This window comes from Dryas octopetala, chromosome 5 (genome assembly GCF_963921425.1).
Source record: "Dryas octopetala chromosome 5, drDryOcto1.1, whole genome shotgun sequence".
Taxonomy (NCBI): domain Eukaryota; kingdom Viridiplantae; phylum Streptophyta; class Magnoliopsida; order Rosales; family Rosaceae; genus Dryas; species Dryas octopetala.
In genome coordinates, this window is record NC_141370.1 from 4321720 (window position 1) to 4340458 (window position 18739).

The 18739-nt window shown below is 37.3% G+C and overlaps 1 protein-coding gene across 3 annotated transcripts; it reads left to right on the forward strand.

Annotated features, from left to right (window-relative positions):
* Nucleotides 1-12042: 12042 nt before the first annotated feature.
* On the forward strand, nt 12043-18420 carry LOC147283653 (SWR1-complex protein 4-like). Of its 3 annotated transcripts, none has more exons than XM_086243679.1 (16): nt 12043-12271; nt 12377-12463; nt 12634-12699; nt 12803-12862; nt 12977-13033; nt 13162-13291; nt 13464-13531; nt 13788-13880; nt 14003-14062; nt 14590-14784; nt 15638-15748; nt 16322-16417; nt 17356-17424; nt 17533-17569; nt 17711-17745; nt 17837-18420. In XM_086243679.1, the coding sequence occupies exons 1-16, from the start codon at nt 12158-12160 to the stop codon at nt 17915-17917; spliced, it is 1359 nt and encodes a 452-aa protein (XP_086099805.1). In that variant the 5' UTR covers nt 12043-12157; the 3' UTR covers nt 17918-18420. The 3 variants fall into 3 exon arrangements, with proteins under 3 accessions (XP_086099805.1, XP_086099806.1, XP_086099807.1); XM_086243680.1 differs by having other exon boundaries at nt 14003-14050; XM_086243681.1 differs by having other exon boundaries at nt 12172-12271; nt 12355-12463.
* Nucleotides 18421-18739: the final 319 nt, after the last annotated feature.

Here is an 18739-nt window from a genome sequence, read left to right on the forward strand (position 1 = left end):
CCGAGTCTCCCTTTGAGTTTCTTCCCTAGAAGTCTCTAGCTATATATTTTTTTTTTATGAGACTTGCAGCAGCCTATTTATAGAGCATAGACTTACCTCTTACAATATGGATTCCTAATCCTAATAGAATTAGGTAATCTACTTATTAGCTAATTCTATTCCCTTGTACACAAGGAAAACCCTTTAGAACTCCTTCCCACACTAGGAAAGTCTTGTGCAAGTCCTATTTGTCTTCCAAAATCGTACCCCACTAGGAAAACAACAAACTACCCCACTGCCCAGTCTCCCTACTGCTCTTGGCCATAACTGTAGCTTCCTCCAGCAATTTCCGACGAGACAAAACCACAACAACACTCACACTCTTAGACAATCTCAAACAATTATAAGTGGAACAATACAATGTAAAGCATGCACAACTCAGTTTACAAGAACTCTATCCTAACCTTTATTGCTCACAAAGGATTAAAGATTACACACTCACAAAATTGTGCTCTCTTACTTACAATCAGTTCACAAACCCAGAACTACTTGGGTTTAGCTTGCATCTCATCAAGCTTTTATAGAGGGTTATGGCAAGCTTGCTGCCAGCAACTTGCCAACATGCTCAAGTGGTTGCCTACCACTTGCTCCCTAAAAGGTTATTGCCTCCTTACTCCAGCAACTTCCAAAAGTTGTTGCTTGCTTGTTTAAACGCCCAAGGGTCAAAGGTCACTGCTTGATGGCTTTTTGCAATCTCCAAAGGTTGCTTTTTGGAAGTCCCCAAAAGCTGTTGCCTGCTTGAGCTGCCTGCATGAGCAGCTTGCTTGCGTTCACATTGTCTGTTGGCTTCTTGCTTTAATGTCTGAAAAGGCATTTGCCTCTTGGCTTTTAGCAAATCCCAAAGGCTACTGCCTGCTTGAGCTACCTGCATGAGCTGCTTGTATGAGCTGCATGCCTTAAGTCCCTCAATGTTGTTGTGTGCTTCAAGTCACCAGAAAGTGCTGCCTGCATAAGCAGTATGCTGCCTTTTTGCATTAGCCCACCTCCTTTGACCTAACAACACGACCAAGCCAAGCATGTCCTGTGCATGCCATCTTCCGTGCAACCGTGTTAGTACGTGTGCTTGTCACAAGGGCACTGTGCCATTGACATTCACCCTATGTCGAGGCCAAGATCCCTAGGACCTTGTAAGGGTCTTACAAACCACCCCCACTAGATGAGCCCGACATCCTCGTCGAATTTGAGTTTAAATACTCTCGTATTTGTTTCTCAAACTGCCACAAAGTTACATCTCTTTCCCAGCTAAACTCTGAGTCGTTGCCTCCCTTCCATTGGACTAATAATCAGTCCTCTGATTCTTCTTGCTTTGACCTTCGGTCCTGTGAACAAGTATCTTCTCGACTTTTTTGTCAAACTGTTTTCGAATAACCGGAGGGGCTCTCCTTGCTTGACTTCAAGCAAGATCCTCAGCATGTTCATGGAATGGCTTAAGGAAGCTTACATGAAAAGTAGGATATATCTTCAAGCGATCTGGTAGCTTCAACCGGTAGGCAAGATTCCCAACCTTTTTTATTATCTCAAAGGGACCATCATATCTAGGAATCAGTCATCTATGCACTGCCTTGCTACTTATCTGCTTCTAAATTTGGGGAGTAAGCTTAAGGAAAACCTTATCCCCAACCTGGAATTCCAAAGGCCTTCTCCCTTGGTCAACTTATTTCTTCATTCTTCGGATTGCTTTAGATAAACTATCTTGTGCTTCATCTAGCAACTCTTGATTGGAGCGAGCAAACCAGCATGCTGCTGGACACTTGCTTCCCATTTGTTGTGCAACAACTTCTTAAGGAGTGCGAGGCTGTTGGCCCATAGTCAACTCAAAAGGACTCATCTCGCAGCCGAAGATCGATGAAGGTTATAGAAAAATTGTGTAAATTCCAAGAGCTCCACCCAATTTTTTCGACTTTTTGTCACATAATGTTTGAGATACTCTTCCAACAACTTATTCATCATCTCCGTTTGTCAATCCATTTGAGGATGGTTGGCTGTAGAGAACTTCTGCTCGAACCCCATCATATTGAACAAGGCAGTCCAGAATCTGCCAGTGGACCTTGTATCCCGATCACTTATGATATATTCAGACAAACCGAAGTACTTCACCACATTCTTGCAGAACAACATCGTTGTTACATCACAGGACAAGCATATGGAGTTGCTATGAACACAACTAGCATACTTCGAGAATCGATCAACCACCACTAGAATAGATCGCATTTCCTAAACCTTAGGCAGGTTAGTAATGAAGTCCATAGACACGGACTGCTAAGGTCTCTCTGATATGGACTGTGGTTGTAGTAAACCCGCCTCTTTATTCCTCTCAAACTTATCTTGCTGACAAACTAGACATGTCTTGACATAAGCTTCAATGTCTTCCTCCATCCCAGGTTTGTGCACCCACACACAAAAAAATTCAGCCAGAAATTATTGTCATCGTGCTTGCTTAGGAGACAACTTCTCTTTAGTCTTGAAATAGGTCTTAACAACATTATCTGTCACCATCATTAGCCATAAATTCTTGTTATCGTGCTTTCTTAGGAGACAACTTCTTTTGAGTCTTGAAATAGGTGTTGGCAACATTATCTGTCACCATTGTGAAATGAGTACCCAACAAGTATTGTCTCCATACTTCTAAACAATGCATAACTGCAGCCATCTCCTTTTCATAAGTTGAATATCGCTGTTCAGCATTTTTCAACTTCTGGCTTTCAAAGGCAATAAGATGACCTTCTTGGACCAGCACCCCTGCAAGTGCTCGATCTGAAGTATCCGTGTGAACTTCGAAGGGCAATTCAAAGTCAGGTAGTCTAAGGATAGGTTTTGAAGCCACTGCTTAATTCACCTTCTCAAACTTCTCTGTCCAGCACCATTTGTTGTCTTTTCGAAGCAAATCTGTCAAAAGGTACGTTAACCTTCCTTGAATAATCTTTGATAAACCAACGATAGTAATTTGCCAAGCCAAGAAAAGATCTCAAATTTGGTACTTTAGTAGGTTTAGGCCAGTCAATGATTGCCTTCACCTTTCTCTCATCCATTTGTATCTTGACTTTGCTAATCCAATGCCCCAAGAACATGATCTTTTGGTAGCAAAACTCGTACTTCTCCTTCTTCACATAGAGTTGATAATCTCTAAATTGCAAGAAAACCAACCGAAGATGCTTTAAGTGATCTCCAAGCAATCACTATAGATGATTGTGTCATCCAAGTAAACCACAACAAACGAATCCAAATACTCATAAAAGACATCGTTCATTAGATTGCAAAAAGTAGCCGAGGCGTTGGTTAGCCCAAACGGCATCACATGGAACTCATACGAGCCGTACCTCGTAATACAAAGCAGTCTTAGCTCATCTCCTTCAGCGATGTGCACTAGCCAATAGCCCGAACGCAGATTCAACTTCGTGAAGTAAGAGGTTTTGGACAACCGATCAAACAAGTCCGACACATCCGGAACTGGATACTTGTTTTTTATTGTAACCTTGTTCAATGCACGGTAGTCTACACACATCCTCATGGATCCATCTGAGGGAGCTTTTGAGGGTTCAAGGAGACCACAATCCAACTACTCATTCAATTGCCTTCTAAGCTCCACCAATTCTAAAGGGGGCTATTCTGTAAAGAACTTACACAGGGGGTCTAACACCAGGGACTAACTCTATCATGTGATCAATGGAAGAGGTGGAAGTTGTTTAGGAAGCTCCGAGGGCATCACATTTGAAAATTCATCCAACACTTCAACCACACAATCTGGAACATCAACAACTTTGTTCGTCTTGATCTCCACCAAGGCAGCCAAGTATTTCACCTCATTCTTCTTCAACCTCTTCTCTACTTGCATAGCAGATTGCACACCATGCTTCTGCTGCACCGCCTTCTTTTTCCCACTCATATTGATTTCAGGGACAAAGTATGACGAGTTTCCTTCTACAATCAATAGGCCTTCAAGGTAAGGCATCATGGAAACATTTGCTTGGACAAATAACTCAATTCCAAGTATGACATCAAAGTCATATAAGGGAACATCTATCATATTACACTGTCTCTCCCATGAACCATCCTTGAGAGTCACCATAATTGACCCACTTATGGGAGCAGTTTCCAAATTCACAACCTTGAGCGTGCTTGAGTTTTGGGTGAGGCTCAAGCTAAGTCTCTACACCCAGGGCTGGGTTTTTTCATTGATATACCGAAAATACCGACGACCGCTCTGACTCTGACGGCTCGGTGGTGATCTCTACAATTTCTATTTCGATGAATAACTGAACTGCACTGCCTATATCGGTGTCAAAATCTGGCTTGGATATCACAACCCATCGAAATTCCGACACCAATATCTACACCGACTTGCTCGTCAGCTTCCCCGCAAATCTAACACCTCTACAAGACCTCAAGAAGCAAAGATCGTTCTCGTTGATAGGGACTCCACCAAAGCCCTTTTCTTCTTCGTCGACTTCCCTTGCTTGGTGTGTGCTACCACCATCATCTTCGTCCCTCTCTTTTTCTCTCCTTCAATTTTCAGAAACCACTATCATCTCCTTCAACCTCCACTTCCTCCACCACCATCGACCACCAACCCAGCACCACTCAACCCAGAAACCAGCCCTACCATGGCACCACCTCCACCCATTGCCGTCATTTTTCTCTCTCCTACCAACCCAGCCCTTTTTCTCTTCTTCTTTCTCTATGTTCCTCTCTTTCTCTCTCTTTTGAATTTCGACTACCAACGACCGAAGCTAACCCTACTCCGATTCGTCGATAACCGACTTCTGGAGGTATAGTGGCGACTTAATTTTGTGGCATTCTGCCAACTACGGTTTGGTGGTCGGTATTGGACAATCAGTAGGGACTAAACCTTCACTGAGACAGTTTAAGTCTGCTCCTGAATCCATCAAAGCTGTAGTTGAAAAACTATAGCCTTGGTCAACTATGATAGTTACCCTTACAAACCACCTTTGAGCATATACTCGATCTAACTGATTAATAAATTTGAAGTTATTAATCTCTTCTTCTTTTCCTTCTTCCGACTTTGTAGGATCTAAAGGTTCTACCATAAAATCATTTTCATTTTGAGGTTCCTGATCCTTAAACTGATCAGTAAAATGAGATAATTCTAAAGTATTGACCCTATTTTTTAGATCTTTAATTTCTTCCTTCACCTGATTCACTTTTGCTTTGAGTTCTGAGACTGATGGTTCTTGTAGAGATTCTTCTTTTTTAGTACTACTGATCTATTTAGGATAGTCTGGCAATTGTATATCTCTGGTTCCTTAGGTAAGAAGGTTCTAAGGTTTCTTTGTGTTTCTTTTTCTTTAACAGTTTCTAAGTACTGTTCTAAAAAGAGTCTTTTTTTTAACAGGATTTTCAACTTTATCAATAAGATCTAAAATTAAGTTTTCTTGGGTAGTTAGAACATTTAGATATAAACTTCTAATTCCTTTACATAAGCAATTGTTCTCAAAACCACTGCTATCTTCTGTAAAACTATCATCTTCTAAACCTAATATTTCTTCTTCTAAAGAATCATCAGAGGTTAAAAGAAGTTCATACAAGCTTTCTTTAAGCTTGTCTTCTATTTGTAGTGCATTAATTTTTTCTGTCATTCGGCACTCATTCTTGTAGTGTCTTGTCTTTCCACACTTATAACAAGTAGGAGGTTTCTTACCTTGAATCCTTTTTTCAGAGGATTTCTTCCTTGAGTATCTAAAAGCCTTCTTGTGATCTTTTTTAGAGTATGGCTTATAATCTTGATCTTTCTTAAAACCTATTCGTCTCTTAGATATATAAGGTTTTTCACTATATTTCTTTTTGGTAGTTCTAGGAATACTAGAAAAACCAAACTGCTCACAGAAATCTATCATTTCTTTCCCTCTTGAGCTTCTTTCATTTTCTAATTGTCTTTTTAGCTTTATATCAATACATAAAGCTAGACCTTCTGCACAAATTTCAGAAGTCAATTCCTCATAAGTACAACGTAACTTTTGTAAGGAATTTGTCCTCCATATTTAGATTTAAGTCTATTTACCTTTTCAGCAAACAAAGGGGGTAATCCGGAAATAAACTTTTCCTTCCAAAAATCTTCATGACAATCTGACCTTGTGAAGACCTGTGCCAGGAAAACATCTTTGTACCATCTAAATTGAGATAGGGTAGAGCATTTTAGATTCATTAGAACCTCTCTCGATCTGTCTTGTTGTGAAGATACGTTTCCTACAAAATGCAAAGTGATAGTATAGATTAGAGTATTTACCACATCACTTTCATTTACCTCTGTATCTATACCATTTTCTCTCATGATGATCCTTTTTGCTGCTTGAAGCACTGTTGCTTTAGTGTCATCTCCTAAGAAATCTCACTATCCTCTGAGTTGACTAGAGAATCCTGTAACAATTGACCCTGCAGCCTGACTATCTGTATATCCTACAACCCAATTGTTACTGCATACATCATCATTTGTCTTAGAGTATCTACTATTTGGTACTCTGTATTTCCATCAATGTTCCATTCCATTATAGAATTGCCATCAAACCTAACAGTATCAAAGTAAAAACTGTCCTCATAACCCATAACAACAGGAGTGGGTCTGTGATAATAATTTCTAGTTAGAGCCATTGGAACCACATTCTTTTTCCAAGAAATTTTATTTACCTGGTCAATTCTATTTAAGTGGTCAATTGGACTCTCTTCACTTGGGTCTTCTATGAACACTTCTTCTAAGTCTTCTGTATCTGAGTCCTTCTTGGACAAGACATTGACAACTCTATTACTGGTACCTGCAATATTGAGTTTTGAAATTCTACTAATTATTTCATCCATAACTTCTTCGTTCTGTTGCATTGATCCTTTAAGTTTAATGTTTCCTAACCTTGGTGGAGGTTTGAACATTACTTTTTGATTAGCAATTTTAGGACTAATCTTTTTAGAAGTTATTTCTTTAGGACTTATCTCCCTTAAGGATTCTTCTATCCTAGTAGTTTGTGATCCTAAAGATTGAAGGAACAAGTTGGTATAATTTCCTTGAGACACTAGTCCACCTATGTGTTCTGCGGTTACTTTATCCAATTTAGTCAATTGACTGTTTTCTTTAAAGGTGAGGCTTGTGCTCCCCTCATTTCCAAAGGAATAGCTGGAGGATGAATTGCTTTCACAATTTTCTCATCTTTAGCCATATAATTTTTAAAAGGACTTTCAAGAGTATTAATTATTATTTCATACTCTTTTAATTTGTTTCTTTTAGCAAACTGCTCAAATCATGTGAAAAAAGGTATATGCTTTTTGTTTCTCAATATGCAAGAATTATAAGATTGATGTAAAACTTTTTTTTGATTTTCATCAAAAGAGTTTTCAAACCAAATTTTTTTTCTTGTATTCCAACGACTCATAAATTCTCGACTTAAGAGTTCATGATCAATCTGAAAGGTTTATTCCTGTTGTTAAACCTGGACATAGAGATCTTCTTCAATGTCAGAAAGAGTAAGAGATTCTGGTCTCCTTATTCTCATATGAGTTTCTGGAGTCTCAACCCTATACCAAGGTTGATTTACCTGATTTGTCGTTTGGGTTACTCCACCTATGATAATTTTATCATGTTCATTTCTACATCCCGAGTAGCAACATAAGATGTTCTGGCATTAGAATGTCTAGAGCTTGACCCAATAGCTGTTCTACTAATTCTGGTGGACCTAGTGGAAAAAAAATCTAATTTCCACATTTCTGTCCTGATGTTGAACTATTTGTTCTACCTCTTGGTTTTCTAAAGGTCTAACTGGAACTTGATTATGTAAAATCCATTGTTCAGGAAGTGAGATCTGATCCCACATAATGGTTTTTGGTACTACTACGTTGGCCTTTCATAAATTAGCTTGAAACAAGGTGGTCTTTCCTCTAGACTCCAACTTTTGTGCATCTGGGCACAAAGTATTCATAGCCTTATAGTATATACGATATACTACAACCATATTTTGTGTTCCAGCAATCAAATCAAACCCTTGAGTCTAGATATTAAGGGTTAACGCCTTTAAGGCTCATTCATCTGAAAGGGCAATTGAGAAATTTGGAAAACAGTTAAAGATGACTCAACTACGCCTAACAAAGAATTTGTAAACATATTATGTCTACAATCTCTTACACAAATAAGAACTGAGGTTTTTAATCATGTTTTGGTTAAGAGTTTTACTGCAACTTGTACTAACCCTATATGCAGATACTTGTAATATTTTTTTTTATGCTCCTTTAGCATTTCTGAAGAAAATAGCTGGAAATTCTCGTGAGAATCAACTATTGATACAGTCTTTTCACAAGTTTTGATCACGTAGTCACTTTTAAAAGAAAATACCCTTTTATGTAAATATCACTTACTGGAACCTTTGGAACCTTCCAGTTCTGTAATTGTTTCTCATAATCTCGCATCACTACTTCTTCTGTGTTGTTTATTCTCATAACATCGCTAGATCCAGATCCATCCAATCTCCTAGACAGTGATCTAAACAAGCTTGCCATTTGAGAAGATTGATTGTGCTACAGAATGTCAACAGGAACAACAGTCTACTTCGTCCTCAACGCCTATCCTTCGGCTAAACGAACTTCGATCCACTGCGACTAGTAAGTAAAGCAATCAATCTATAACAAAGAGCAAGACTGTTGTCGATCAATGTTTATAACCGGGGGAATTGGACCGTTCCGGTGTCACAGAGACTATGATTACCAACAGTAACTTGGCTCTGATACCGTAAACCCAAGATCTAATCTTTGGTGAATTTATAAACAAGAAGTGATGACAGATAAAAACTTAATAAGAAAATCAACAAGAATTGAAAAATACACACATATATTATTGGATTCTTCCAAACTGAAATTACAAACAAAATTAAAGAAAACATAAGACTTACAGAATTACTGTCGGAACAGGAGACCTCCAAACAACATAAGCAAAACTAAAGAAAGAAAGAGAGGCAGAGTTTCTAACTCTTGACTCCACGGCAAATCTAAAACTTTTAAAATTTCAAACTAAGCTCACACTTCGAATGCCTCTTAATACAATTGAGGTTCGATTAAATAGACTCTGAAAAGCAATAAACAGGATAACGGATAAGATTTTTTTTTTTTTAGACAGGAGAATCTTATCAACATTTCTTTTAGAGGTACGTGTCCTTGTTAGTATGGAGCAGGACCTTCTATTTAAACAAAGCGACAAGCTTTTACTGTAGGCTAGAAAAGATTCCTCTACAGTCATCTTCATTATTGAACTGGTTGTCATTGTCTGTTTCTATCGACATCTTATCAATTTCTTCAAATGCTTCTAATAATTGCTGCTTTAAGTCAGTGGCCGACAAAGATGAATTAGCTGCTTTAATCTGACTAACCAAACCTTCTAGTTTGGGAGTATTTTCTTCCTGTGAAGGTTGGGAGGTTGAGGCTGCTTCAGAGGGATTAAGAATTTCCTGAACATTTTTTATTTTAAACCTTTGAGGGAAAAGATGGTTAAAATTAAACCTATCCCACCATTTAACAGAAATGTTTCTTCTTAAGACAGGAATGTAATTTCCTTCATCTTCATCAGGGGGAGAGACTATATAGACCCATTTTAAAATCCAAGCCAAACCATAAAGATAGAAGAACCATAACAAAGCTTCCCAGTATTCTTCTAGGGAGAAATTAACAGTTCTAAACCTAAAGAAAGAATCTTTAAGTTCGAAAGGAAGAATGTCGATGGAAGGGCCCCATATGAGAAACCAAGCTTTAAACCAATTGGGAAGATTGCCCTTTTCTTTAGATGAATCTGGAAAAATCAGGAGTGATAAAATATCTCATTTTGAACACATAAAACATTTTCTCAGGCATGCTTATAATCATAATAATTATAAGAGTTAGGAAAAATTTTTGAATTTCTGAAACGGCTTTTAGCCATGGGATTTCCTCCCCATTCCTTTAAGGAATATACCTTTAAGATATGCAATTGCGAAAATCCAATGATTCTTTTAGAATCATTCCTGTAATTATGTGTGATTCTTACTGAGCCTGTTTCCAGAAGGATAGACTCAAAGAAAAACTGGTTTTTACCCTCAAATTTATGGTGTAGATGACCTATTAGGTATAACCTGGCAATTTCTTTAGGAGGAGTATCCAGGTGTTCATCGTCAATAGGACAGAGAGAAAGTTTCATAGATGGAACATAAGGGGTTCTTTTAAGAGCCTCTTCTTTTAGGATTTGCTTATCCTTTGCTTCCATGGAACCTTTCAGTTCCTTGTTGCAGAGTGGCAGTCTGTATGCTGTTCTCCTCATTTTTGCCCTGTAAAAATTCTCTGGTTAGGAAATCAGACAAAGAGTTAGCTTCTCCTTTAATATGTTCAATTGTAAAGTCAAAAGCAAAAAGAATAGCTTGTCATCTAGCAAAAATCTGTTTGGAAGCAATATTTTTAACATCTTTAGTTAAAACACTTTTAGTAGCTTTGCAATTGACCCTGATTAAAAACTCTTGATTTAGGAGATCACTTTCAAATTTAGTGATACAAAGTACTATTGCCAAACTTTCCTTTTTAATGGTTGAATACTTTTGTTGGGCTGGTTTCCAAGCTCCAGAAGTATAATGAACTAACTGTTCTTTTTCCTCAATTTTTTGTTTAAGGATACCTCCATATCTTTGTTCAGAGGCATCTATTTCAACAATCTTAAAAGCTTATGGGATTGAAATTGCTAAACATGGAAGCTCTTTAGCTTTGACTTTAAGCATTTTTACTGCTTTAGTATGTTCTATGGTCCAAGGAGAAGGATTCTTTTTTAGCCTTTGGTATAGTATTTTACTATCTTTGGCTAGATTCTCATAGAAATCAGATATGTAATTTAAGCTTCCAAAAAATCTTTGAAGCTGAGTTTTCTCTCTTATCTCATCTGAAAACTTATCAGCAAGAGGAAGGACATTTCAGAAACCAATGTCCTAAGAGGGGAACTACTGGACAATCTTTGGCTTCGCAGCAACAGCAACCACAAACATCATCTGCTAGACCTCAACAACAACCACAAGCATCTAGTCAAGGAAGTCAAGGTAGAGGACGACCCCAGCAAGCTAAGAGTAGTGGCAGAGGTTTTGCTTTGGGTGAAAGCAGTGGGAAAGCTACACTTGACGATACAATTCTTTTATTCAATATTGAAGTTAAGATTTTGTTTGATACTGGTGCATCACACTCCTTTATATCTGTTTGGTTTGCTAGAGCTTTAGGATTAAGCTCTGAACTTTTGGATAAACCTGTAAAATTGAGTGTTCTCATAGGAACATGAATCACTATAGATAGAATCTTTAAAGCTTGTCAGTTGGTAGTACCGAAAGACATATTACATTATAATACAAGTACTAATCTCATTATTAAAAGATGTCTAATATTAGTTAAATTTTCATAATTAATTATGGTACATTATTTGTACCATTGAAGTATCAATATTATGTTAGTTATGTTTTAAATATATTATTGATAATTTAATTCTAAAAAATAATATGCATATTTATAGGTAGTTTTCTTTTTTTGAAAAATAAAGGTTATGCAAAAAAAGAAAAAAAAAGCAAGAGAAGTACTTTTTTTAACAAACAAATAAATAAAAAACACTTTCAGCATCATATTTATTTTAGTCATTATATACAGCTACAATATTTTTATATTAAAATTTATCAAACACTCTTGATGATACTTTTTACACTCAGCACTTTTAATAACATAATTTATTAAACACTACTTCACAACTAATTATTCTCACAGTACAACATAAACAATTTTAAAAAAAAATACAGCAATCTCAGACTATTAAGTCGGTATTAGAAAGTATGATAAGTTTCCTAAAGAAATTACAGAAATTGTCTACTTATTATTTGCTAAATTTTATTTTGATCCACAAATTTTTTTTAAATTTTATGTTAGTCTGTGTTTCATTTTGTTCCTCGAGTAAAACCGGATAATTTTACCCAACAGTTTTGTACTTAAGGAATTGACTTTCTGGAACAAAACTATCCATTTCACATCAGATAATTCACACCCTCACCCCTCAGTTCTCTCTCTCTCTCTCTCTCTCTCTCTCTCTCTCGCCGCCGTCGCGTCCTCTCGGCGCCCTCTCGCCACCCTAGTTCTTGGGGAAATCACTATGGATGCCAAGGATATCTTGGGCTTGCCCAAGACCACGCATCCCATATCCCAGGAGAAGAAGTCTCGGCCCCAGAAGGAGTCTCAGCGAAAACCAGATGGCATTTCGCGCGAGGTATGTTCGTTTGTATTTAGGGTTTGTCGAATTTCGCTCTAATTTAGCTAATTTCGATTATAATGCATTTCGGGGTTTCTCAGGTTTTGTGCTTTCGAATTGTAGGTGTATGCGCTCATTGGTGGTGTGCCACCTCTTATGCCTGCACTCGAGCCGTCGCAGCTGAAAAAAAGGCCTCCCACAGATGAGAAGGTTATTCAGTTTTTCACTAGTTTATTTTATTTACCCACATTTTGTAGGATCACCAAAAGTGTAAAATATACTAGGATTTAGATGCGTCACTATGGAATTGAATTACTTGTAGTTGTAGGCGGTTTTGGATTTTCTACAGTGTTATTCACAGTCTGTCATTCTGCTTTCAGATCACTTGGCAGTGGCTTCCTTTTACAAATTCGGCTCGGAAAGATAATTTACTGCTTTACCACTGGGTAAGTTTTCGTACCTTATGAAACATGCCTTACGAGTTATGCCACTTCCATTTGTTGTCAGTGTTGGACTTTGAAGATGTCTTTGGTCACTTGTACTTTGCAGGTTAGAGTTGTAAATGGTGTCCCACCCACAGGTGACTACTCCTTTGCCAAGTATAACAAGGTAACTATCCTTAAACATGCATGGAAATGATTGCCCCTCCTCTTATTGACTTATAATTTTACCTTGTTTCATCATGTAAGTTGATGTCTATTTTTCTTTTTAAATTCTTCGCAGTCTGTGGATGTTGTCCAATACACAGATGAGGAGTATGAGAAGTACTTGACTGATCCTGTAGGTACCAAATCAAGATTTTATCTTTATGATCTTGTTTGCTTAATTGTGAGAATGCTTCTCATTGTGCATCATTGAATCATGGATTCATTGCCTCATTCTCTGTTATTATATTTCATCGTCAATAGATGTGGACAAAGGAGGAGACAGATCAATTGTTTGACTTGTGTCAACGGTTTGATCTCCGCTTCGTTGTGATAGCAGACAGGTTCCCATCATCTCGTAGTGTGGAGGAATTGAAGGATCGATATTACAGTGGTATTTGTTTGTCTTTTTGCTTGACTTGCATGTGTCGATCACTGTTTGGTTCACTTTCATGATGGTCAGATTATGGTCTTATTTCTCTTTGAGCCTTTAATTGATTCACTGTCTGAGAATGATTATTGAACTTGGCTCTTGCTGATGATGATTACCCCACTATTTGTTGCAGTATCTCGAGCTATATTAATTGCTAAAGCGCCATCACCTGCAGATGTTTCAGGGCATCCTCTTGTTAAGGTGTGGTGGCTTTATCAATTAATTTTCAGTTGAATATTAATTTCTTTGGCTTGTGGAAATGGTCTCTCTGGAAACACGGATATAGCTGCATATGTCTTTCCCTCTCTAGACCCTGCACTGGTGGCAGCCTCGTCTAGTGAACTTCCCCTTTATGAATGTTTCAGTTACAGTTCTTTTTGTCGACCTCAAGTGTTTTTACCCGCATGTACTACATTATTGCTCTGTTTTGGTTGCTCTTATTTTCTCCTTGATTTAGGAACCCTACAAAGTTACACAAGAGAGAGAGCGCAAGCGAGCATTGTCCATGGTCCTCTCCCAAACAAAGCAGCAAGAGCGAAAAGATGCTGAGGTCTAAATTTCGTCTTCAAATCTACCAGTGATCGTATATGTGGCCCTTCTGACAATAATCTGAAGTTTGATTTTTCAAATGAATATATTCAGTAACTTGTTTAATCCATTTTAAATTTTCAGGTTCTTGCTGAAGCCAAACGAATAGCTGAGGCACGCATGGCTGCAAGGGTAAGTTTGCAGGTAGATATGCTACTATGCTCTCTTTATATTTACTGGTGAGTTCACAATCATTTAGGAAATTGTAGTTGCTAGGAGCTCTTATAGTGTGTGAGGAGAATGAAGCACCATGCTTTCCCAAAATACTATGCTTCGTATTACACTATTAATGTCCCGTTTCTTTTGGTTTTTGGTTCTAGCAGAATTAGTACAAAGATTGTAAAAGTTATCTTTGCTTCTATAACTAATCACAATAATTTTTTAACATTAATTAAATGATCATTGGAAGGATTAAAATGTGGCTGGGATTTGTTAGCTAAATGTATTAATTATTTAGAGATCTTTAATATTATCATTAATTCATTATAGATAGACATATTTTTATGCTATGTAGAATTAGATTCTATGTGATTTTGAGATCTTTTATTTTTAGATGGATTTCGCATGACTCCATGTCTTAGTAAACCCTGCTTTCCCAATTTTGATTACAGTTTTATGCATGCATCTGAGTGTTCTACATATTCCTATACCTTGTTTTTTGGCTGTTTTAGAGTGCTAAAGAGTTGGAGTTGCGGCAGTTGCGGCAGTTGCCTGTCACATTGAATGCTGGTCCTGAAAATAATGATAGGGCTATTGTTCCTGGTGAGACTGTATTACCTTCATCCAACACTCAGCCTCCCTCTGCAACAGTTGCACCTTCAACTTTGGTGACAGAGAATGCCTCTACTCTAGCATCTCTTCGCATGGTATGTTTAGTGTTGAATTTAAGCCCTTGAGATCTTTGTTCTTTGATGTAAATTAGACCTAGAACTAGAGATGACTTTCGACAATTGAAAACAGAAAATAATCAATCACATGCAGCACACACAAACACAAGAGATTTATACTGGTTCGGCAATAAACTTGTGCCTACGTCCAGTTGTGATATCTCCTGAGAGATTCACTGCACTATGGAATAAATTCAGAGATTACAAGGACTTTTTGGAACCCTAGAATCTAAATCCCCTCTGCAGAATACCCTGAAAAACTCTCAATCACTCGGCTCTCTCTTTGCTGGTGCTTGTGTCGAAGATATTCCCATAAACCTAGGGCTGCTGCAACCTATTTATAACTCATAGGTTGCAGCTAACACTTATGTTTCAGCTGGGATTCCTAATCCTAATAGAACTAGGTAATTGGCCTAATTGGCTAATTCTAATTCCTTGTACAATTAGAAATACTCAAAACTCCTTCCTTAACTAGGAAGACCTTGCGCAAGTCCTCTCAGCATTCCTAAAAACTGTACCCCACTAGGAATAACCCAAACTGCTACTTTCCAGATTTTTTATGAGCCAAACACAACATTTAGTTGGTTTGGAAATATCGTTCTATCCCTTCCCTGCTCCAATAAAAGCTACTCTATGAGTTTGTTTTAGGTCTTCTGCTTGTAAACATTTTTTTTCTTTATATTGAAGGAAAATTGTGAATTGCTTCTTGGTTCGCACCAAAATGACTTCTCCTATGAATATCTAGAGAAATTTGTATTACTTTCTTTGAAATATGTAAGAAAATATATCCTTTTCTTGAGACTATTGTCTGACTGGTTTTAAAAAATTTCAGCTTCGGGTGTATCTTAGGACATATGCACTTGAACAAAGAATCCAAGCTGCAAGCTCATCTGCAGGACTTAGGACTATCAAGCGGGTTGAGCAAAGTCTACAAGAACTTGGGGTCTGTCCATGCTTCTTAAACTATTGACCTAGTATATATGCTAATTTCCATGTCACACTTGGAAGTATATCTTTGTCTTGCGCAGCTGTTTTTCAGATCCCCTAGCCCCTGCTATGTTTGTTTCCTAATTTTCCATTAATTTCACCTTTGCTTAAATTTTTCTTACCTTATCATGATACATGCTAAGATCACTAGGAAATTTAGTTTCAGTGGAATATTTGTCTTATCACAGATCTGTACTAGTTTCTGGACAATTGCTTCTGGTTTTAAAAACTTTTAAAATTTCCACTGAACAGACAAGCTATATAGTTTTTGGTGTATTATTTTATATCTTATTTGAAAGTCAGAATCATTTCTGCTCATTTATGGTTGTCTTTTCCTTTAGTTTTTCTTTATTACAAAAATAAAAAATTAATCTCTACTGGATCTTTTGGTCTTTGATTATGATGAATATTTCTATGTTAAATTGCTAAGTACTTGTTTATATGAGCAACAAGCCCCATGATTATCTTCCTTTCTCTCACTTAGATTACCTTTAAAAAGAGCTTAAAAATTGTGCATTCATCTGTACAGGTTAATTTAAAACCAAGAGTTCCAACCAAAGCCGTTTGTTCAGAGCATCTTGAATTAAGAAAAGAAATACTGACTCTACTGAATCTTCAGAAACAGGTAATCCTTAGCTAATATTTTTTTTTCTGTTGTAAGGACTGTTCATATTCATATGTCATTTATAGTGTCAAATATTCCATTCACATGTATGATGTATCAATGATATATATTTGGATGGTCCTATTTGAATCCCCAAAACTGCTCACTCAACCCCCTTTTTTTTTTTTTTTGTAAAAATTTAAATCCACTTTTACTCTCAAGGAAAAGGTGAAAGGGAAAAATAAAAAAGCCCTTTCATCTCCCTCCCCTCCCAACCCCCAACCCCACCCCCTTTTGCAGAGTTGGCGACAGGAAGTTTTCAAGCCCATCTGACAACTGGCGTCTTGGTGTAGCTTCTGATCTCAAAAAACTGGTGCGGCTTTCCTGGCATTGGATTCTTAGCTGCTCTCCTTCCTCTCGGATCATTGCCTGTCTGAGGGACCCTCTCCCTCTCTTTTTCCTTGAACATCTACCCACCCCAACTCCAACCGCACCTCCTCTTCAGGGACAAGCCAGGGCTTCAACCGGCACTCCCTAAACCAAGAGAGGTGTCACCTCAAAGTGGCTGGGCTGTGGCGCTGCCATGGCCATGCCATGGTTTTTCCTTTTCTATTTATGGAATAAAAAAAAATAACCAAGGGTAAAATCGTACCTTTATCAACAAAAACAACTGAGAGGGGTCAAATGAGCATTTTTTTAGGGTATAAATAGAACCAGCATATATTTGTATCTCCAAATGTTTATTTAAGGTGTGTTCTATAAATCTAATTTCCATTATTAAACTGCTTATATGGCTACTTATGTGCTGTTTTTTGAACAAATTTGAGCAACTGTGCCATTGTTTCATCCGTTGCAATTCATTTCTGTTCACTTGTCACTTGGTTGTTAAACTTCAGTTTGAAAAATGAAGAGTATCTTGCTTAAGTAATGTATTATAACTAATGTTTTATTTTTATCAGTTGCAATATAAGGAGGCAGAAGGCTCATCATATCGTGATAGTCCATATGAAGCGCCAGGCACACCCAAGGTCAGTTTTCCTCCTTGTGGTAGGCTTTTCAGTTGGTAAGCCTGTTTGTTTTTCAAAGTAATGAGATTTTTCTGACACTACTAACGGTCTTCACGCTGTGGCGATCAGGATCGCACATTTATTCCTGACTCAATGAGTTTTGGAGGTAATGTATTAGGTTACTATGGGCAATTTTATCTAGTCCTGCATTGTGTATCCAATTGTTTGCCTGTCTTATTTTTCTTGTTTGTTCTGAGATGAGTCAATTCTAGTAGTATTGAACTCATGTATATCCATTGCTTTTTAGGGGAAAGAGCAGGTAAACGAGACCAGAAGCGCAAGGTACATGCTAATTCCTGTAATTATTATTTTTTTTCTCTTTTGCATTATCTGTGGAATGTGATATAGGTTCTTTACTATTGTGTTTCTCAAGGCACCTGGTAGGGTATCAGAAGCTCCTTCATCACCTGCGCAGTCTAAAAGGCCTAGAAAGTTAAAGGCATCAGATCTGTAGTTCCAGAACAGAGTAAGCAAATCAACTCTGAGTTGAGTGGGAATGCAGATTGCATAAATTAAATTGCGAACAGCTGGTCTGAGATGTAACACGAAGCCATGATGTTAGGAGCAATCAAAATAGGAGTTGTATTTCCTATCTTTCATGTGGTTGGCAGTTAGCAGTGACCGTCGATGCAGATCCACTGAATCCTCTTTGATGGTTTTAACCAAAAAGTAAATTCTGAGTCGGCTCATGCTTTTGATAGCACTGAATTGGCATAAGTGGAAGCCTCAATTTGTCTCTGCCTTTAGGGAACTTTAGATTATGTACAATAGATTCTTAGAATCATTTGCGCTTATCACATTGGGAGCTGAATTCAGAGCTGAACTCTAGTTATGGAGAAGGCGTTATATTTATGTAAATACATTATGTATAAGAATAGCATTCAATACAGCTATCCCACATGATGTTGCATTAAATTAGTTCCAATATTAAATTGGCATCAGATAATCATTATTATTTTCTGGCCAAAATTCACCTTTTTTTCTTGGTTCTGTTTCGCAATGCAAGGAATAGCTGATGGATCATTAGAAAATCCATTAATTATCAGGGTGAACATGGATGATTCTTACAAGTGTTACTAATGGCTAAAAACAAAAATACTAGGTAGTTACTAAATGGGAAATTTTATTTAAACCCAACAAAATTTTTGATCATAAATGGACCATTATATCCCATTATGAAATGAACTCAATTTTTTTTAGGGCTGTTATTTACACATCTTTTTTTTTCTTTTTTGTACACCCTTTTGTAAAAAAAAAAAAAAAAATTAAAGATCAA

Bases quoted from the DNA above. Each gene is read 5' to 3' on its own strand.
- LOC147283653 (XM_086243679.1), top strand. From the start codon at position 12,158: ATGGATGCCAAGGATATCTTGGGCTTGCCCAAGACCACGCATCCCATA. The intron at 12,272-12,376 runs GTATGTTCGTTT...TTCGAATTGTAG, and splicing joins CAGATGGCATTTCGCGCGAG to GTGTATGCGCTCATTGGTGG. The intron at 13,034-13,161 runs GTAGGTACCAAA...CATCGTCAATAG, and splicing joins AGAAGTACTTGACTGATCCT to ATGTGGACAAAGGAGGAGAC.